The sequence below is a fragment of the Varanus komodoensis genome, unplaced genomic scaffold, assembly GCF_004798865.1.
Source record: "Varanus komodoensis strain SLA01 unplaced genomic scaffold, ASM479886v1 scaffold1, whole genome shotgun sequence".
NCBI lineage: Eukaryota > Metazoa > Chordata > Lepidosauria > Squamata > Varanidae > Varanus > Varanus komodoensis.
In genome coordinates this window covers 73,220,351-73,241,923 of record NW_025335268.1, presented here as the reverse complement: position 1 = coordinate 73,241,923, position 21,573 = coordinate 73,220,351, and the positions used below count along the sequence as shown (strand labels likewise).

Sequence of the window (21,573 nt, the reverse complement as noted above, 5' to 3'; positions counted from 1 at the left end):
TCCATCTACCCACAGCTCCTGCTCCCGATGGCTTGATGCTACCTGCAAGATTGTGCCTGGGGACACCAGTTGCTGGGGAACATGGGTGGGAGGACAGCGTTGTACTCCTGTCCTGCTTGTGGGATCGTGTGGGCAGCAGGTTGGTTACCGTGTGAACCAAAGGATGGGTACATGGATGCCCATGGATCTAGCTTCTTCTTAGGTTCAGAATGACTGGTTTTTAAAGCAGTGATCTGGTAAAAGGAGGACCTTATGTGTTTTGTGCGTGCGTGCGTGCTTGCACACACACACCTCCCTCTTTTAACAGGCTCTCCAAGGGACTGGACAGATTCCTGGAGGTTAAGGCTACTGATGGCTCCTAGTCTTGCTGGAAACTGCCAGAAACAGAAGCAGTTGGTTTATGCACATGGGTTGCTGGGGAACATGGGCAGGGCTGCAGTCATGTGGGCAGCTGTTTGGCTGCTGGGCGAACAGACTGGTGGATTAGCTGGACCTTGGTGAGATCCTTCCTGGCTTTTCTCTATGTTCCTACATTCAGTGACAGCTGAGGGGTATTTCTCTTTAGTACTGAGCTAAGTAAAAATTAAGGACGCTTAAAGAGAAAGAAACGGAAGATGGCTGGACTGCAACCACCTGCAGCCTTGCATTTGTAAGAACTGAGCAGGGCTGTCCAGGACAGGATATTTTGGAAGAGGCTCATTAATAGGGTTACCGTAAGTAGGAGACAACTTGATGGCCATGGCAACAACATTTTTAAAGAGAAGGACTCCTTGCAAATAGAAATTTAGCAAACCAAGGAGAATGGTGCCCGCCCGGCATTCTGCCTTGAGTTCTGCCTTTCTACTTGCAGGGAGATTTTCATGTAGCGTAACATTCAAAAATTCTGCTGCCTTTTGAAGTAGGAAAGGCCGTTGGACCACTTCGTCCACATTTATACACAGGTCACCTGAAGAGGTGGAGGCCCACCACAACAGGGACCAGCAGAGATATTATGGAAGGTGTGTAGAAAGGGAGCAATTTGGAAGATGGAGCCCACAAGACAGGCTTCGGGTCCAGTCTCACATGTTGCTTCATTGCAAGAGAAATGCAAGAGCAGAAAAAATATTGAGAGGAAATGGATGAATGAACAAATGAATATGCAGCTAGAATCTTTCATGGGTGGGGGAGGAGGGCCCTTCCACCACAGCCCAAGAAAGCTCTCCCACTTGATTTGGCTGAAGAAAGAAATCTGGGAGAGGGAGGACTGAGCAGCCCTTGTGTGTGACTCACGTCTCTTGCTTTGCTTCTGAATTAAAGAAACTGCTGTGAAAAAGAAACTCTCCCGAGACTAAGGATGCAGTCCAAACCAAACATTTCAAATTAAACATTATTGCTCACTTAGAAACCTGGCACAGACTTTTTCTGATTCCCTGTTCAACAGCTATGTTCAGCCCTCTTGTATGTACGGTTTTTCAGATTTGTTTCAGCAGCTGTGAACAGCAGTCTCCATTCCCAGACCCTTTTTCCTCTCCCTTTGGTTCTCAGGAGCACCCTGGCTGCTGGGGCCCTTTGGCAGCTCCCAAATTTTAAACAAGCTGCACCCAAGGCTTGAAAGAGCATCCTCTTCCTGCCCACCCAGTTCCCTGTGTCACCAGCACCCCATTCCTCCTCGGAAAAAAGGGGTTAACAGCCCTTCCAGACCCCTGACAACTGCATAGCAGGCAAATTATCTTCAACAGATGCTGCTTGGCTTCCATCAGCTCCTCGCATCACTTCTTTGGAAAATGGAACATGATGGGAAAATAAGAGTCCTGCTGACTCCGACCACGGGTCCAGGTAGTCCTACTTCCCACAGTGGCCTGTCAGATAACTCTAAGGATCAGTGATGTGGCTCAGAAAATTTAAATTTCCCAAATTAAAAAACAAATCTAGAAAAAAAAGTGCTTTATCTTCCTGTAGAAATATGTCATTTTTGTAACTCCATTAGTATCATGAAAGGAAGCCAACTGCATATAGAATATTAGGAAAATGTGGCAGTTTCCAAGACGGAGATGAGCAGCTGTCCTTGGATTGTTCCAATTTACTAGTGTGTTCTTTTTCAGTACTTCTTTGCCTACACTCAGTTCCTAAATCTAGGAAAGAACATTGGGTAGTAGTGTTGGATGTTCGTCCTACGTAAAGTAGACCCATTGAAATGGGTGGAACTTAAGGTAGTTTGGACTTAAGTTTAATTCATTTCAGAAGGTCTGTTCTATGTAAGATTAATGTTGGTAACAAATATTCTAATAAAAATATCTCTATAACGGATAAATCATAGAATCATAGAACAGTTCAGCTGAGAGGAGCCAGAAGGCCATCGGGTCCAGCTCCTGCTCAGTGCTGGGCTCCCATTTAAACCATCGCTCTCAGACGGCTGTCCAGATAGCATCTTGAATGCCTCCGGTGTGGGAGAGCCCACCACCTCCCTTGACCGACGGTTCCATTGTCATACTGCTCTCGCAGGAAATGGTTCCCGATATCTAGCTGGAATCCGGCTCCCTGAAATGTCAGCCCCTTATTCTGCGCCTTGCAATCTGGGATGATCCAAAAGATCCCCCTGCTTCCTCTGGCGGGTCCTTCTAGTATTTCTCTTCCATCAGTCTTAATGTGCCCGGCTCTTTTCATCTCTCCTCACAGGACTCAGTTTCCAGTCCCCGATCATCTTTGTTGCCCTCCTCTGGACCTTTTCCAGCTTCTCTGCATCTTTCTTAAACTGTGGTGCCCAGAACTGGATGCAGTGCTCCAGGTGAGGCTGAACCACAAGCACCACTCTGAGCAAAGCGCAAGGTGAGGATGTCAGAACCAGAAATGTGGTTGCCAGAACCATTCTTGCAGCATGAATCAAGCTCTGCGCACTGTTCCTCCATGTGAGTTGCAACGGTCATCCTTACGCACGGGATGTTCTGATCCGTGCTCGCTCTCCCTGCTCACCTCTTCACTTTCTGGATCTGGGTAGTTGTGGAAGCCCTCACTGCCGCCCCAGTCCCACCGACCATCGGTTTTGGCAGATCTGTCAGCTTCTCGGCGACCCCCCTCTCTCCCTCCACCTGGCAGCCGCAGTGCCAGAAAATCTTTGACGGCTGTGCCTGTCGGTTATGGGGGAAGGTAGCCCCCTTCATGCGGACATCACCCACTGACTTTTATCTCTCTGCTTCAGGGAAATGTTAGAACAGCAGCAATAAAAGTTGTCCAAATGACTTTCTTTCATTATCTCGCCCGCAATAAATGTGAAAGCCCCTTAATGAGAGAGGCTCCTTCCCAGCTAAACACCCTTCTGCCTACTTGAGAATTGGCCCGGGAAGTCTTTTTTCCATATGGTCTGTGCCTGGGCAATGCATGCTGGGAGATGTTGGGAGGAGTGGGAACTGCAGCCGGGATGCCCTCCTCAGACCTGGGTTTCCGGTTTCCTTTTTGCCATGGCAAAAGTATTTTTATTTTTCAGAGGAGATGCCAAGACACGGGAAATTATTGTTTCCTGAGATCTCGAACATGTGGGGCAGGGAGGGGTGAAAACTTCCAAGAGGACTTTCCCCAGTTCATAGCTGGTGATGATAATACTAACATTTACTGAGTGCTTTCAGGCATCCAAATGCATGAGTTAGTTGCAGCCCTTACAAGAGCAGTGTGAGTCAATGCTCTGCTTTTGCCACCCATGTGACTGGAGGGGATGCGCGAAACATCAGAATTGAGCCCCCCTGAGGTTCCCCTGGTCTCGCCTCAATCCCATCCCCACTCCCCTCCATGTCACATTGTGAGCTTTGTTTCTTTCTGTTTGATTAAAAACCGTGCATATATGAATGTATTTTTTGCAGATGCACACGTAAACAATGCACAGTTTTAAAAGCAATGCATTCTTCTGCCATTGATCAGAGCATGCGTGCATTTTATGGAAGAACACATTCTCACGGCCCTTTGACTTATTTAGGGCTGGGAGTGAGGTCCAGCAGTCCAGAGACATGCTTGGAAATTTCTGGACCTCAACCACAGGCTGCATTTGAGTTCACGTGTGGGTGTGTGAAGTGCAAATTTGTTCTCCGATGTTCTTCTCAAGCCCAGAATGACACACCTCCCTGCTTGCTAAAACCATCTAGTGAATGGAGCCTCCCTGATTCATAGCTCACCCTTCCAGCCACTCGGCTTTAGCAGCCTGGCGCTCCCAAGCCATGAAAACCCCAGGCATTATCTCAAGTTGCCTGCTGGCTTGGGCTGACCTTGTATGTCCATAACAACTTGTGGGAATGACCCAAAGACTAGTACATGGCCCGCTGGAATAGATCTGTGTGGAGATAAAATCTCAAAAGCGCGTATTCCTTACTCTTCTCGAGAAAACAACATGGCCTGCGGCACCTTAGAGACTAACAAATATATTCTGTCGTAAGCTTTATAGACTGCAATCCACTTCAACTACACCTGGGAGAGTCGCAACAGTAGGGCGGAAACATTTCTCTGCATGGGAAATAAACCATGCAGTCCGTTACATGTCATGTATTTATTTCCCAAGCATCTCTGAAACGCTTGAGCGCATCATCAGATACCCAGAGTAACCCCATAAGGCAGGTTTGGGCAAGAGATGACGACTCCTGATTTCTGGCAAGGCAAGATTTGAAAGTCTGGTATGTAAATCTGCTTCATGTAAGTGAATTCATCCCAGAGCATGTGAAATGTCTGCTGAAAAGCTGGGCTGCCTGAGTTCTGGGCAGGCCGAAAACTTCCTGTGGACATGAATCGTTTTCACTTGCAAATCATTGCCTGATGGGCAATGAACAAGGCGATGACAGTGCATGTGCGACTAATTCCTGACGGAAGAAAAGCATTAATTGTCCAAACCTACCTTTTGCCAGGAAATTTTGTTGAATTAACAGAATTTGACTGGAGCATAGAAAATTCTCTCCTCATCCTGCTTGTTAAGTGAAGGCAGCCAACCAACTGGAATATTTCATGAGTGTAACACAGTTATTTACATACCGCAACTGTACGAGTATGAGGAACTGGCACCTGGGACAAATTCTATAAAGAGGCTATGATAACAGAAATTAAAACCACATTATATACCTCTTTAAAACCAATTTGAAAGGGGAAATGGGTGAGAAAGAGAAATAAAGCACTAAAGACTGGATCCTCGCCAAGCACCTGAAGAAGATTAAGAAAACACCCAATACCTTTTCCAGGTGCGGGTGGAGCCAGGTCATTAAGATAGCAGTGCCTGAGGTGCGCAGAAAGTCGGCATACCTCTGGTGTCACATTTTGAGGCCCAGGGAGGGGATCGGAAAATCCAGGGCGACTTTTCGCTTTAGGTACGAAACAAGCCGCCAGGTTAATAGCCGGTGAAACTACGGCCCGTCCCTCGGATTCCCCCAGTAATATGCGTTGTACAAGTTCAGGCAGCACCAGGATGAAATGTTCCCAGAAGATCTTGCATATTCTCACTGCGACGCTGGGCCATGATGGCTTCTGGGCATCACCCTCGTGCCTGTCCGAGCCTCCGTTTTGCTCTAGAGGCGGCCTGAGCAACAGGCCTGAAGGCTGAGAGGAGGGAAGAGTGCAGATCCGCCTCCCCAGATTGGCATCTTCCCGGTGCCTGTCGGACTGCATCTCCCATAATGCTCCATGTGTAGGTTAAAGCATCTCGTGATGAAAGCGCATTATTTATGAGTCTTAATTTAATTAACGGGGCACGCAAACCCCGAAGCAGGACAACGTCTTCTTCATTGCCAGGTAGTGCTGGTCCTCATCAAATTGCCTGTAGAGGGAACTTAAATTGGTCAAGCCAAAATCTTGGCAGGAAATATAAAGAAGGGAGGAAGCCTTTCCTTCTGGATCGTTCCGCTCAGGTAGACCCAGGCTGGGGTTCACCTGCCTGTCCAGCTGACACGACTTCCAACTCCCGGCCCAGGCACAGCCCCAGAGGCAAGTCCCCGTGGGGATGGTCTGTCTCAACTCTGCTTTTTCAACACTGTCGAGAATCCTATCAAGAGGAGCCCAGTCTCCTGCACGGAGCGGGATGGACTGGCCGTAATCATTAACAGCTCGACTGGCCAACCGTCCATGGAAGACTCAAGCTGCCCACATGGGGGGAGCGGGTGAGGCAGAGAGGTTGGCCCCCGGGGCAGAATCCACGGACTTCTGTGGAGCTTGGCCTCTCGCCAGCCTAGATTAATGAGTTCTCCGCACTGAAGAGTTCCAGAGTTTATTTCCCACCATCTGGAAAATGCCTGCGCCTTCCACCGGGATTTGCAAGGATTCTGCCAAGAAAGGGGATTATTAAACACTTCAGGACTGACCCCCCCTCCTTGCGCGCAGGTACCATCTGCTCAGCTTTGGCTAAGTGGGACAGTCGCCTCCTTGCTCATCCGCAGCAGAACGACTTTCTCGCAGCATCTCGCTGCCGTGGCTGGCCGTTCGGATCACGCCGGCTGTACGCATTTATGATACAAGACCCATCAAAGAGTTCTGAAAACTTCAGAGAAGGTGCTGGGAAAGGGCTGAGATGCTGATGGGGCGGAGAAAGCTGACATCCAGTTGATCCTCTAATGCTGAAGACAAACGGAAACCCAGACACCAAAACCGTGTCTGAATGACCGGCTTTCCAAGCCCAGGCACTCTGCCGGTCTGCAGCCACCCGGATCGCTGGCAAAGCAGAACTGTCTCTTTGCACAGTTTCTGCCAATGAGGAGCCCAGTGCCCTGGGAAGGCTTCGCGCGCATGCCTGACTCAACGCTGGGCAAGAGCCGGACCGCTCTGCAAACGCGCAAGCAGGGCTCAGGAGTGGCCGGCATCGCCCGCTGTTTGTCCGGAGCAGCTGCTGCAACTTCAGGGGGCATGGGTATAAGCACAGGCCAGAAATGGGGCTAGCCGGCCCAGTGCACCTTGGGAGGTGTAGTGCAACATAGTGAGAGGGCAGAAAGGGTCTGGGGGAGCGGCAGGAGGCGGGCACGAGCGCGGAGAGTGCGGAGCAGCTGCCCCTCGCCAAGCCCAGCCCATTCGATGCGCTGCAACCTCTCCGACCGGCAGTGAGAAGGCTGTTCCTGTTGTCCTTCTGCCCTTTTCAGCAACCCGTGATCTTACATTACAGCCCAGCCTGCCAGGGACCAGTTGATCCCCATAAATTGAGCTGCAGTTTTATCCGGCCTTCATCCCTCTTCCACTTTATCCTCCTGAGGACATTTTGAGGTGGGGGAGGTCAAAGGGGAGCCTCCAGCTGAAGGCCCCCCACAGATCTGCAACGGGACTTCTCCAGACCTGATCTGGCAGAGCTGCCGGGGGAGATAGAAGTTGTAGCCCAACGAATTGTCAGGGAACCAAGTTGAGGAAGGTTGCTTGAAGAAACCCTTGCTCCCGTAATAAGAACGTCATTTTCTGGAAGGGCAACCTGGCCCCAGCTTCCGGACAATTTCAGGGTCACAAGGCAGACAAATTTGCACTCGTGAACTGCATCTTCTGATTGCATAATCTGGAGAGAGAGAGAGAGAGAACCTGCATGTTCTCAGGCAGCCTCCCCCAGTGTGGTGCCTCCCCCACAGAGGGACTTCAATCCCCATCAGCTGCACTGGGCAAGTGTACTGGGAGCTGTAGTCCACAGCCCCGGGGGGGCACCAGGCTGGGGAAGCATTCGGTTTCATAGGCAATGGCCGGCCGAGGCAGCGGGACACGCTGCTCCGTGCCCGTGAGATGGCGGGGACGATCGGACAGCGCCTCTCCTCCACAGTAGAGCCATGGGGCTGGTGCTTGCTGAGCAAAGGCCCGGACCATAATTATACATATCTAGATAATCTTGTGAATCTCTCTCCCTGGCTGTGCCTTATTAAGATTGCAGCAGGCTTCAATTTTGGAATAAATTCACACAGCCCCCAGAACAAGCGGAAGAGGGACTGCTCCCCCGCTTGCGCTCGCTCTCTCTCTCTCTCTCATGCACACACACGCACACACACACAAAATTTAAAGTGTCTGCTGAGGCTGGTGGATGTCCATTAAAACCCATGTCATAATAAACATGCTGGTCCTCAAGAAGCCACGGCTACTTGCAATTGTTCATATAAAAAACCTGCCTGCTGAACTGCATTCCGTGCCCCCTTTGCTTCCTGCCACCCCATATTCCTGCTTTTCCATCTCCCCACGTTTGGTCTTGGCCCCCTGTGTTTTGGCAAGCATCCACTTAAAATCCACTTTAATGCTTCCAGGGTGGAGAGATGTGCAAATTAGCAGCTGAAAGGGGTGAAGAGAAATATTCTTAACTGTATGTGGGCTTAGGCATGCCTCCCCGCTGCACCTCTCTCTGAGCCTCAGTTTCCCGTCTGCAAAATGTGAAGAACAGCGACCGATGTCATGGGGTGAGTGATGAGAACAGGGGAAAAGCACACGTTAAGGGCCATTTATCACTGCTCCAGGTCCCACCCCAGGTATGGCTCCGGTTCTACCTGTGCTCTGCTAGGGCTTCCCCACCTGTCCCTCCTTCTTTGGGGGGCCGAGAACAAAAGTAAGGTATCCAAGTTCTTTGCCCAAATTTCCTCTCAGTCTAGTTTTGCAAGCGCCCTTTGAAGTGGGCTGGTTAGACAAAGGCAGTGAGGTTCCGAGGGCGACTAGGCTGACTGTTCCGCACGGGAGAACCAAGCCCTCGCGGGGTCCTCTCACTTCAGTGGGATGCCCAGTTTTTGAAAGCAGTGCCCTTCCTGCCTTGGGTGACCGTGATTTTCAATACGATTCACTAGAGCAAGTTAGGGGCACCTTTGCTCACCAGCACATGCCAGATTTCAACTTCCAGCAGCCCCTGCCGGTAGGTCCAATAGTCCAGAACGCTGTAGGCTATAGTCAACACCATCCAGAGGAGATCGGCTTGAGGAAGGCTAAGCTGCCGTGCGTTAGTCTTAAAGCAAGCTCAAGCGACTGAATTGGTTGCCTGTTGTTCGAGAACAAAGAAGCTTCTCTGCATGAGGTGTTTGTTGTGCACTGGGATTCCACTCCGCACTGCTGCTTACACAAAATGGTGACACTCCAGTTTCACTTCTGTGTCTTAAGAGCACAGGTGCTGAGCCTGTTGAGAAGAGGGGAAATGGGACGTCTAAATGAAAGAAAGCCCCGTTTCTTCTTCTGTATTGGCACTTTATTTATTTATTTATTTATTTATTTATTTATTTATTTATTTATTTATTTACAGCGCTACCTTGAGTTTATTCGATAGAAAAGCAAGACAGGAACTGCTTCTGCAGATGCTCCCATCTAAATTTTGCCACAAAGCCAAAAGTACATGCAGCGGATCGAAAGCTGATTAACAGCCTTATGTAGAAACATTCAAAGTTGCCCAGGCTTTTGCTGCTGCTTGGCCTGGGGGCGGGCAGGCTGGCGTCAGCGCACAATGCCAACTTCCTCCACCACCCCCACAAAACTGGAGCTAGGAAATAACTTTTTCTTGTTCTTTAATTCTGTTGGAGGCTTCTCAGTATTAGATCCCAACAATAAATGAAACTTATTTTGCTAATGGCAGCAACAATTATTATTGTCAGGAAGTAACAGAATGCAAAACCAATTACTTGTAGAAATGTTTTGCGAAAATAGGCAAATCCTACAATTATTGGACATTAGTGAAGTAGTTATATTAGGAGATGAAGCCAGTCAGCTTCACTGGCTCCCTATTGAAGTCCGGGCCCAATTCAAGGTGTTGGTAATGACCTATAAAGCCCTAAACGGCTTGGGTCCTGGTTACCTGAAGGAGCGCTTACATCCATATTTGCCCAGTCGCCCCCTGAGATCGGCGGGAGAGGCCCTTCTCCGGGAGCCCTCCGTGAGAGAAATTAGGAGGGTGGCTACTCGGAGAAGGGCTTTCTCAGCGGTGGCGCCTAAGTTATGGAATGCGCTCCCCAGAGAGGTCCGCCTGGCGCCGTCGTTATTTGTTTTTCGGCGCCAGGCTAAGACCTTTTTATTTAAGCAACATTTTAAATGCTAAATACAATTGAATTTTATCTGGCCAGGGCGGCTTATTTTATAATGTGTGTTTTAATTAAGATTATTTTATATGGATTTTAACTTGTTTTATCTATGTTGTAAGCCGCCCCGAGGCTTCGGCGAATGGGGCGGCATAAAAATGTTTTAATAAATAAATGAATGAATGAATGAATGAATAAATAAATAAATAAATGATAGACAGAAGGATCCCAAATTTATGGAGGAATGGAAAACTTGTATTGAATATTGGAGAAACAATTATGGCTTAAAAATGTATATTTCTGCCTGCTTCATTGGTGCATGGAAGCATCGTGTTATGTACCTTAATTTTGTATTTAAGATAAATTCATATATATATGTAGTATTATGTATTTTCCACTGTTTGACGTAACAGGTTGATAGTAATTCAGTGTTTATATGGTTTGCAGATAATATTTTCATGTAAACAATATGCAAAGCATAAACCCATTTAAAAAAGGAATTGCTGTGGCAGGATTCTGTGGTCCTGACCTGAAGTGTGTGTGTGTGTGTGTGTGTACCCCCCCCCCCCCCCCCAGAGCTACTTTTAGGAAATGAGAAAAGGCTTATGGGCAGATCCAGCCATGGATTCAACACATCTCATGGAGCCAGTCCTTACTGAGGTATATGGCGAGCGAAGGACTGAGCCAGAACTTCCACATCTGGGTGCAGCATGCCACTCATCCTGGGAGCCTGGAAACAAAGGGACAGAGGGCGGATATGCCCAGGTCCCCCGTGGGCTTCCAGCGCGGATGTTCATTCGTTCGTTCCCCCTTCCCTTGCTGCTTCGCTCCGACTGAGCCAGGCTGGGAGGGAGGCGAGCACGCGGCAAGAAACCCAATTCAGGCAGCTTGTTGCCCGGGCATAATCATCGAATTTGTTTTTCATCAGTGGCAATTTATGAGGATGTTCGGCGCATCCGTGCTCACAGTTCACTCTCTTCATCGGTGGAGCAAGTGGCAATCAAGGCGGAAGATTGGCTTGTTAGGGTTTTGGATGCGAGCATTTGTGATTTCCTGCCCTGAGCGGTACAGCAAAATACCTCTGGCAAATCATCAGATGCTCAATCAGAGAGTTGCCCTGCTTGTTCTTGAATGAACCTTAAATCGGGCTTTCTAATAGCAAAAAGCCGCCGCTGGCTGGTGCATTGTTGTCCTCTTCCAGGTGTCTCAGCGAGGATTCCTTGATGGCACAGAAAATGCAGGCACGGAAGCCCTGCCAGTCGCAGACCGTGGGCAGGACGAGGATCCCGGAGGCCCACCTCACCTGGCGGCCCTTTCCATGCACGATGGGCTTGGCTGGCCAAAGCAAGCCCAAAGAGAGTCGCGGCACTGGAGCGATGGGGACAGCACTCCCATCATCCTCCAGCGGCCTCCGTGCTTGGTCCGATACAACCAGCTGCCCCGTCCTCACAGGCACGCGCCCCACAACGGAGGACAGGGTGCTCTGGTCCAGAGGATCACAGAGCAGGAGTGAGACCTGCCAGCCCCCCCCCCCCGGTGCCCTGTGCGTGTGGATACTTCTCCCCCAGGCAACCCCCCAGCCGGCCTGGGAAAACTTCCTTTTGGTTTCTGGCTTTCCTGCTTAAGGTGGGAGGGCAACTAAATGGTGTTCTGGCACTTGCACAGGAGAACGGGGCGACAGGGGGAGAGACGTACCCCCGCCTGCCAGCTCCCCTCTGCAAGCATCTGCAAGAGATGCCCGGGATGGAAAATGCCTCCGTTGCTTTGCATCCTCTAATTCCACACTCGGTTGCCAAAGGTGGGTCCGAGCGGCTCCCCCATGGGTGGCTGCAGGACCTTTGTGGGGGGGGGGCTTATGTTTGGCCCCCGTACGAGCAGCTCAGGGCCATCACGAACACGGAGGCCTTCGGGTGCCCGGCCTTTCTCCATCCCGTGCCTCCCGTGCTGCGATGCCTTCTTCCAAGTCCCTCCACGGGAAGATGCTGAATTAACCTCAACGCACCGGTGCATCCAAGCAGACCACAGTACAGTAATGAATGGTTCCAAAATGAGCCTTTAATTTTCCAGTCAAACCATGAGGAAAGCAGCACAAGCAGGACAGGAAACTGGGCCAGGAAGGGTGTTTCCCACTGGAAGCCGCGGGCGGAGGCTCCGTGTAGCAGAGAGCTTGGCAGGGACTGTCCCGGACGGCGTGGGGGGCAAAGGCTGCTGCCAGGCCCAGGCCCTGCGCAGCTACTTTGAACAGGTTTATAGTGCAGCAGCCGAAGTCACTGGGCTCCAAAAGGGAAGGGAGGGAAGCACTCTGGGGAGGGGAGGTCCCGGCGGATTCAGGCCTTTCTGGGGGTGGCCAGCAGGTGGCATGGTCAGGAGAGGATCTGTGCCAGATGGGGCCGCGGAGAGCTGAGAGGCGGCTCCCGCACAGCTTCCCTGACCCATTGAGGAACGCAGGCCGCTGCAGTGCAGCCCAGCCCAGCCCAGTGGGAGGGAAAGGGGCAGGGAGTCCAGGGAGCATCCACCACCACACGGCGGCTTCACCCCTCTTGTGCTCGCGCCTCCTTTGTGCCGGGGGCGTCTCCCCCTCGAGGGACAGCTGGGAGACTGCCAGTTCGCAGTGGTTTCATCGCCACCCCGTCCAGCCACGTGGGGACCCGCATGGCAGGGTGACCAGCTGAGAGGGTGGTCAGGGGTCCAGCATGCGCCAGCGCGACCTCTCCGGGCTGCTGCGATGCGAAGGGAGCCCGTGGTGGTCAGCGTGAAAGCCAGTCAACGACACCCGAGGCCTGTCTTTGGAGTGGGGAGAGGAGCGGCCACAGGCCTCCCCGCTCCTTCCGGGGGCGGCCCATTCCCACACTCGGGAATGGCCTCCGTGAAATCTGTCCTGGCATCTCCAAGAAAGCAGTCCTGGACCCGAAGACCGATCCCTAAGGGACAGCTTTCCACTGCATGCATGGACGGGCATATGCACAGCCAGCTCCAGCGTCTCTGCCAAGCAGTAAAGCAAATCTTTTCACAAGAAATTGGAGAACTGTAGGAGTGGCGGCGTTCTCATTGTTTGGTCTGGCCAAGGAAGCTGCATACTGTGGCAAATTGCTACTTAGTAGGGGGCTGCCTGCATGCACTGGGGGGGGGGGGGGCACTGTGGTCTCTCCTCCCTGCCCCCACCTTCTCTGCCCTTCTCCCCTTTCTGGCAGGATTTTAACCAGTTTCCCAGATGAACCAATCCAATACCGTTCAAGATGGTGGACGTGCCCATAACCAGCTTTTACCTGGGAAAGCAAAGACACTTGGAAAGAAAGGTGAGTTGGCACATTGCTCTCTGTGAACTGGGGAAGGGCTGGAAGCACAGCCATGCCGGATCCCCGCGTTTTCCCAGCTAGAATTCAACTCTGGCCTGAAATCGTCCCCTGGTTTCTCTCCATTCCACAGGATTGAAGGAAGGGCCCGTCTCTCCTCTTTTCCTGTTCTCCGCCTCTCATCCAGCTAAGGAAACCCATCCTCACCAGCCATTTGCACTCAATTTCAGCTTGGGGACGAACATTTAGGAAGCCCCTCTCGCCAAAGAAATGATCTCCAACCCCTCCCCGCCTGCCAACTCCCCCCCACATCAGAGAAGCTTTACCGAAAAGGGCATTTGGCCATATCCCTCCCTTTGCTTGAATAATACAATCACTTCCCAGAACAATACAATTCTTATCTGTAATGAAGCGTAAAGCTTGCGAGGCAGGCGGAAACAGCACCCCCCCCCCACCGTCTCCCTCCGCGGGCGGACAGGCCTGCCCAGCTAAACGGTCGTGATTTTCTTGTCCTTGGTGGCCTGCTTGATGACCGCCTGCTCGCAGATGATGTCCTTCAGGCGCTGCAGCCTCACGTTCTGGGTGGTCTGGTCTCCGACGCCCGTCTGGCTGCGGTGCAGGAGGCTCAGGGCGTAGATGTACTCCAGCTCCGTGTACTTCACGCCCTGGTCCACCACCAGCTTCAGCAGCTCGTCGGCCGTGTTGTACAGCATCTCGTAGTACTGCCTGCAAGGCAAAGCAGCATCGCCCGCGCTCGCGTCAGCGGCCCTGCCTCCGTTTTCCCTGCGCGGAACGGGATCTGCACACCACGCTCACCTGGACGGATGCGGGAGGGCCTATGGGACACGTGGCAGTCCAGGAAGCATGGAGGCACAGACACAGAGCGAGTCAGAAGGGGCCTCCGGGGCCATCTAGTCTGACCCCCGGCTCCAGCCGGCTCCGCTCACGACATGCCCACCACGTGCATGTCCAGCCTACCCTGGAACAACCTCACCGACGGGGCCTCAGCCACCTCCCGTGGAAGCCCATCTATCCACCTCTCTTATCTATCCATCCGTCCGGAAAAAGACGGGTGGATAGATAAGATCAAAATAAATGGTCAGAGGGAGAAGATTAAAGCGGGCACCATCTTACGGAAGGTTTGGCTTCTAGATGAGTTTGGAAGGGGGCCGCTGGGGCCTCTCGCCTGCATGAACAGCCGCCCACCCCCCCCCCGCCAGCAGCACCGGCCTGAAAAGAAGGGCAGGCTGCACAACCCACGGGGATCGGTCCTGCGTGACGCAGACCCCGGGGGGCTCCCAGGAGGGGCCGATCATGGCTGCACCGCCACGCAACAGGCGGAACGCGTCTCTACCTAGAACATGCCGCTTTGGGGATTTATTCGCCCCATACCGGAGGATCAGATGTTTTAAATTAAAACAAGCAATTATGATCAAGGGAAGAGGTGTGCAGGGAGGAGAGAGAGGCCTGGATTTTTAATTCCGTGCAATTAAAAAAGCTGCCTCCTCTGGCCTCTTGTTGCCTCTGGCCGGCTGGCACGAGCAGGTGGGATCACCCCCTCGATTAGCGGCCCGGCTCAGCCTCGGCCGCCCCCGCCGTAGGAAAGTTTTAATAAATATTGATCAGGCGTGCTTCCTGTTTGCTTTTGCCGAAGCGGTCCTGATGGGCTTGTCGCCCTGATGTTATCAAATAATGAAATACGGACGAGTGAGTGGAATTCGCCACTTCGCTGGCCTGCCTTCCCTCACTATAGTTTTTGCCGCCAGCCATTAGAACTCTGTTGCGTGTGCGTGTGCACGTGTGTTTTTAATCCACTTTTATGAGGAGCCGGGGAGATGCGTCCTGCCAGGTGGCACGACCTGATGGAAGCACCCAGCGCCCCCCCCCCCCCGCTGCCTCTCTCGGCCTCGGCGCTGCGTTCGACTGGCAGGACTGCGTGGAGAGCCGCCGTGGAGCCGCATCCTTCCAGACCGCTGGTGGGACCCCAAAAACTTCCATACTCCCTAAAGGAGGTCTGAGAGGGTCAGGGCAAGGGGAACAGCCCCACCGCCATGGGTGGGCAGCTCTGGGTGTGCCTGACATGCTGGCTTGCCCTCTCATCTGCCCAACGGCGTGGGCCCAGAGACCCACGGGACAGCATCCATGGGCACCGCTCGCCTCTCCCGATCATTTCTTCGGGCTCAGCGTCTCCTTGCGCCGCCCTGTGCAGCGTGGCTTCCGCAAATGCTCACGTGCTCTGGGGAAAACATGGCAGGGCTTAGGCGGGCCACAGGGTGGAAAAGCAGGGGTGCCTCGGCAGGCCACCGAGAGAGGATCTGTGCCCGGGGTGTGTCAGCGGGCCGCCTGTGGGGCACGGGGCCGCCGGAGCATGCAGCGCAGCCCACGTGGCAGCTTTCCGGCACCTCTGCGGCCCCCTTCTGCAGAGGAGCAGGCCCGGGGGTACGGCGGAGTGCCCCACGCTGCTGGAGGAAGTCCTGCTGGTCTCTCCCGGGGGATTCTGATCCAGCGGGGGGAGAGGGAAGCAGCCGGAGCGGAGGATGCCCGTGCGGCTCCTCCTGCCCTTGTGGGCTCCTCCTTCCCAGGGACCCCCCCTGTGACGGGGGGCGCACAGGAAGGGGCTGCAGGCACCGTGACTCCTGCCTGAAGGCGTCCTGTTGGACGGGTCAAGGAGCAGGCGATGGGAACGACCCGAGGCCATGCCCAGCAGGGGTGGGGAAGAGGTGGCCTCCAGATGCTGGCTCGCAACCCCCATCGTCCCCGGCAATGGCCATGCCGGCTGGCGCTCGGGAGAGCTGGGAACGCAAGCTCATCTGCCACGCCACAGCCTCCCCTGCCGTGCGGTTTGTTTTTGCCAGACGGAGGCACGACCATCAAGGACCAGCCCAGGGTGGTCCCATCTTCCTAAGAAAGAAAAGGGTGCAGAGCAGAGCTAACACTCCGCCACTAATTCTGGTACTGTTGGGAAAATTTGGATAAATCCTGTCTGAAAAGCATTACTCCTGCGTGCCTTTGCATTGTGGGATCAAATCCTGTCTTCCTTCTCAAAACCAAGCTGCCACTGTTCAAAATGGCATTCATCCCCCACTCCTTTCTCTCACCTTTGGCTGTGGGCTACAGCAGACAGGCCATTTTAGCCCAAATATCCATTGTAAATAGTCATTGTTGGAATTCAGTTTGCAAGGGAGTACCTTTTGATAGCCCAGAGGCTCCATGTCCCCCGGCCAATTCAGAATGTCTAGAGTAGATAAGAGTCTTGAGTTCATGCGTAGTCTCAGTAGCTCAAATTGCATGTCTAATCAGACCTGGAGATGGGTTCAAGCTACTGAACTAAAGTGTCAATACAGGCAATTAGAAATACTGTAATCTTATTGTTACAGTGTGATTGACTGGCATTCCTTTATCTGTTCTGTATGTGCTGACCTCAGAACCTTACTGTAATGTCTACATTCTGTCATCAATTGCCCTGTACCTGAATGTGACTAGGAGTGTATAAAAACTCTCCAGTTGTGTTGAAGTTTTGCAGCAGGGTTCACCTCTGCCTGACCAGTAATGCATTATCGTGAGTACGCACCAGCGGGGAACCTGGGAAAAACAATAACGCCTCAGATGGTCTGGACGCTTGGTCTTTCCCACGAACCCAAGTTTTATTCCAGCGGAGCCAGCTGGTGCCGGAGGTCAGACTAGATGGCCCGGGAGGCCCCTTCTGACTCGCTCTGTTTTCTATGTTTTCTATTCCCTCTTCTCAAAATTGAGATTCCAGGATTCTGACAATACAGAGCACGAGAGATTCAGAATAGTATGTTTTCAGAAGAGCAGAAACGAATATATGTCACAATACAAGTCAAAAATGTTTTTTTATAGGAGAAAACCAAATTTTGGTAGATCATAGGTAAAATAATAGGGTTGCAGAACATTTTAATGGCCAGTATTCCTTTGGTCAGACAGAACATCTTCAAGAGAAAACGGTATGGGTAAGCTCCCACAGAAGTTCCTTAAAAAGCCGAATAAATGAGACCAAGGCTTGGAGATACCCAGATCCTAACATGCAAGATTCCTCTTTCCCCCTCAGTACCAAATAATAGTTATTCAAGAGTAACTGAATTTGTTTGGGAGGGTTTTTACACCCTTAGGTACATGAGGAAAAATAAAGGAAAGCCAAGTAGGTCAGGGTTACGCAGATCCATTTCAGATGAATGGCTCTAATGCATGGGAACCTCATTTTACTTCTCATTTACTGAGCGAATTCCTAGGCACGGCGCTCTGCAAACCAACCCAGGCGAGAGAGAGGTGTCCCTGCCCCAAGGAGCCTGCAGTCTTCCCTTTGAGCAGGTGTGGGAGAGTAAAGACAGCGGGAGTGTAAGAGCACTGTATTTCTGAGGCGCATGAAACAAACAGAGCGTGAGCCGGAATGGAGAGGCAAAGGTAAAAAACCGTGGACGGCTTTTCTGCTGAGGAGCTACTTCTTCGCCGGTATTAAATGCAAAGATTTTTCCCTTGAGAAGAAATCAAATCTGAGCCAGATCAAGGATTCAATCAGGAATTCCCCTGGCCACCTTTGGAAACAATTTTTTCCTTTGGTTCGTTTTGCTTTGCTTTGCTTATGCAGACGGGTCCTAGGTTAGAGGTCAGAATTAGCATTTAAATGGAGAGGAGTACTGATGGCACTCGAGGGAGCCGGCTTCGTCCTCCTTGCCCTTTCACTGAAATAGTTTTTTCTTTTAATATCCAGGATCTTTCCCCCAAGGCAAGCAGTTCAAGGTACTGGGGTCCCTCCCACATGCTCTCCCTGGAGAGGGAGGCTGGTCAAAGCTCCACCGCTATTTTTGAAAAGGACGCACCCTTGAGTCCAGATTCTGGAGGTACAGAAGAGCAAGGGGGGCCAGTCCTCATTCTCGTCATGCAGCCTGTCTGATTTTAAGAAACCTCGAGGCCGGAAAAGCCCTACACGAGGCCGTTGAGCCTCGTCCCTGTGGAACAAACCTGGACAGTGCCAGGGTCATGCCCTCTTCCCCCTGGATCCCCCATCCGGAAAGGTTTCAAGGCCTCTCCTGAGGTTTAGCACCTGGCGGTAAGAGCTGGAAACCTGTATATGTCGGCTGTTTTGGCCCTGCCCAGCATGGGAACGTGCCCTTGAGAGCGCTTCTGAAATGGGATTCCAGAAGGACGGATGGGGAGCCGGGTTTGGTGCTCAAGAGCGACAGTCTTGGCCCAGGCAGGTGGCCCACGGGAAGAAACTAAGTGGGGCAGGTGCTGGTGGGGAGGGGAAGGGGCAAAGAGCAAGAGTCAAAATCAAAGGGGGGCAAAACGGTGGCTTCCAAAGGAGCAACGTTAAACATGGCAGTGCCGCAAACACGCTCCGGACCAGCGAGCGTCAGAAGGCCAGTCGTCGTGGGGGGGCCCGCGGGGGGCGCTGCCCGAGTCTCCCAAAGGCGAGCAGTTGCACAGCACGGCGATGCCTCCAGGAAGGCCGAATCCTGCAGCCTCACCCCACGTGCCTCAGAAGCAGGATTGCCGGAGCATTGCTCAACAGGGAGGCGAGAATCGTTCGGGGGCAGAAGTCCTTCTGCTGCACCGAGACCACGGGGCACGCGGCTTCGCAGGCGGCACTCGGCGCCTGGAATGGGGCTTGAGAAGCAGGAAAACCAACTCACGGAAGCGCAGAATCCTAGGACGGCCGAGCGGGAAGGGGCCAGAGGGCCATCGGGTCCAACGCCCTCCCCCATTTAAAGCATCTTCCTCAGGTGGCTGTCCAGTCGCCTCTTGGATGCCCCAGAGGGGGAGACCCCACCACCTCCTCAGGTCACGGGTTCCATCAGGAAACTTCTGACATCTAGCAGGAAGCTGCCTTGCTGGACCTTCAGCCTGTTCTTCCATGTCCCGCACTCCGGGATGATCCAGGAGGGATCCTGGCCTCGGACCTGCAACCAGCCGTGCTCAGAATAGCGGGACTTGTCCCAGCAACAGGGTTCTTAAACCAGGCCCAGTTCCCAAAGCGGGGCTCGCTCTTGCCTCTGAGAGGGCACGGCAGAGCAACACTTGGAAAAGCCTTGCTCGGGGGAAATCACGCCACTAAACAGCTGGCCAGGATGGATGGATCTGGGATGGACGCCTGGCGCCGTCGCTATTTGCTTTTCGGCGCCAGGCTAAGACCTTTTTATTTAAAACTTATTTTAAGTGTTAATTTATTACGTAGGATTTAAAAAAATTTTAAGCCGAGATGCATCGGGTTTTAATATTTTTAGTGTACAATTTTTGTATGATTTTGTATGTTTTTGTTTTTGGTGTGAGCCGCCCCGAGGCTTTGTTGTGATGGGGGCGGCATAGAAATATTTTCATTAAATAAATAAATAAATAAAATTTCTCGAGGGATATGAGGAGCCGGCATGCTGCAAAGGCAGTGCCACAGTCTGTCGGCACTTTTCATCTAGGAAAACCCACAGGAAAGGATAAATAATTCACAAAAGAGCACACACAGCTTACTGGGCATGTTTAAACTCCCCTGAGGTGTAGTCCTAGGCAAGGTTTGACAGGAAAGAAGGCCTACATCTCCCAGCATGCCCCAGTGACTGGGGAGTTGTGTCCTTCTTTCCCGGGATTGCCCCTTAAATGCGAGACGGGGTCTCCTTGGCTGCACATACAGTGCTATGACAAAGCCAAGAGGAAAAATGTCCTCCTTCGCCAAGTAGAACTTTATAGGGCATTAAAGAAACACCCTCCACACTTATCTAAATCTTTAATTAGTTCTATAATATACTGATGATATCAGGCCTAATTAAATTTATACAGATAAAGGGCAATGAAATTCTAACCAAGTGAGCTGGAAAGTACATATTAAACAGTAAATTTAATGGTCGGAGCCGATAAGTGCAATTTTCTACACAAAAAACTAAATTCAATTTGGTGTGTTGTATTCAAATTGATTTTGCATGTGCAAATTATGGAAGGGGATGGGAGGGGAAGAAAGCCAGGATCTTGCTCATATATCAGGAAAACCGCTAATCCAGCCTATTTAAACATCGCTTATTAATGCTCGCCACTGCATGCAAGTCAGAAGGATTTGCATTTCTACTGCGCGGAGTACAAAAATTATCTGAACTAGATGCCAGTTTATAAAGAATACAGAGAGACTTCCCTCCCCACCAACGAAGGGAGAGGTGGAAATGAAATGCCACCCTGAAGAAGAGGAAGGAGACAGTCAGCACTTTGGCGGAAGAGGCAACGCCAGAAGCGTGCCAGTCAGCAAAAAGGAAAATGCAATTTTGACCGCCCGCTGGGAAGAACCAGGCAGCCTGCCGAGCGCACAGAGCACTGCTTCGAAACCGCCTCCGGGAGCCTGCTGCTGGAACAGAAGCCTCTCCGGTGCCTCGCACAGGTGGCGCTTGAGTTGCCGAGGGCTCTGTCACCTTCAGAAGAGACTGGCTCCATTTCGCAGATGGGGAACTGAGGCTGGGAGACAGCTCGGAGGCTTGCCACACTGGACAGATGAAGGGGGAGTGGCAGCCGATGGCTGCTTGGCCCAGCCTTGCCTTCCTCGCCTGCAAGACCCTCCCCGAGGTCCTCAAGACCCCTTCCCAGCCCTCCTGCCTGAGGCCTTCTGCCTGGGGACTCAGCGCAAGCTCCACCATGGAGCTCCTGTCCAGAATGAAGACCCTCAGGATCTCAGGCGTGGCTCCTGGGGCACGAGAAGGGGCAAACGAGCAGGACGGAGGTCAGGATGACAGAGCCAAGCAGCCGTTTCCAGGAAAAGCTTCACACGGGGCTTGCAGGAAAGGATCAGAGGGGCTAACGGCAGGAAGCCCATTCCTTCCCCCGTGCAATCATGGAGCGAGGTCTAATCGGAGCAAGTGGAATTGTGGGAGCCATCTCCACGGTGGAGTAGACAGCCCACACATAATCTGAAGCATTAAAGGAAGCGTGGAACACGGAGTGGGAATCAGGCACCTGGTTCAGGTGCGGGGAGCCCTGCTGGAGGGACCAGGCGGCTGCATCCTAGCCCAGGTGGTGCTTCTGGGAGTTCAGAAACGAGCCCGGGAGGGGAGGCACTCGGGGTCCCCCGCCTGCTCCAGGAGTGGACCTTGAGGGCGTCACAAAGCCACCCACGATGCAAGCAGGGGAGGGGGATCCGGTGTGTGATTCGAGGGAGGCGGAAGCTACAGACCAAAGCAAGGACGTCCCTTGGGGCCGGTGTCAACACAGGTCCCGTGCCCTGCGATAGGCCAGGCATGTGTTTGGCTCCAAGCTCAGCTCACCAGCTAATCCAGTTCTTAGCAAACAGGATTGAAGGATGCATGCGAAGACCTGAGAGTGCCAGTTACTGGATTGTGGACTGGGCTTTATTTGACAAA

General features: G+C 52.3%; 1 protein-coding gene across 2 annotated transcripts in view; it reads right to left on the bottom strand.

Annotated features, from left to right (window-relative positions):
* Positions 1–11,968: 11,968 nt before the first annotated feature.
* The window catches only part of EXOC4 (exocyst complex component 4), a 394,149-nt gene continuing 384,544 nt past the window's right edge, over positions 11,969–21,573 (bottom strand). For both annotated transcript variants that reach the window (XM_044428719.1, XM_044428728.1), the window contains one exon: positions 11,969–13,954. In XM_044428719.1, coding sequence (XP_044284654.1) covers positions 13,717–13,954 — 238 coding nt within the window. In that variant the 3' untranslated portion in view covers positions 11,969–13,716. The remainder of the gene's footprint in view (positions 13,955–21,573) is intronic.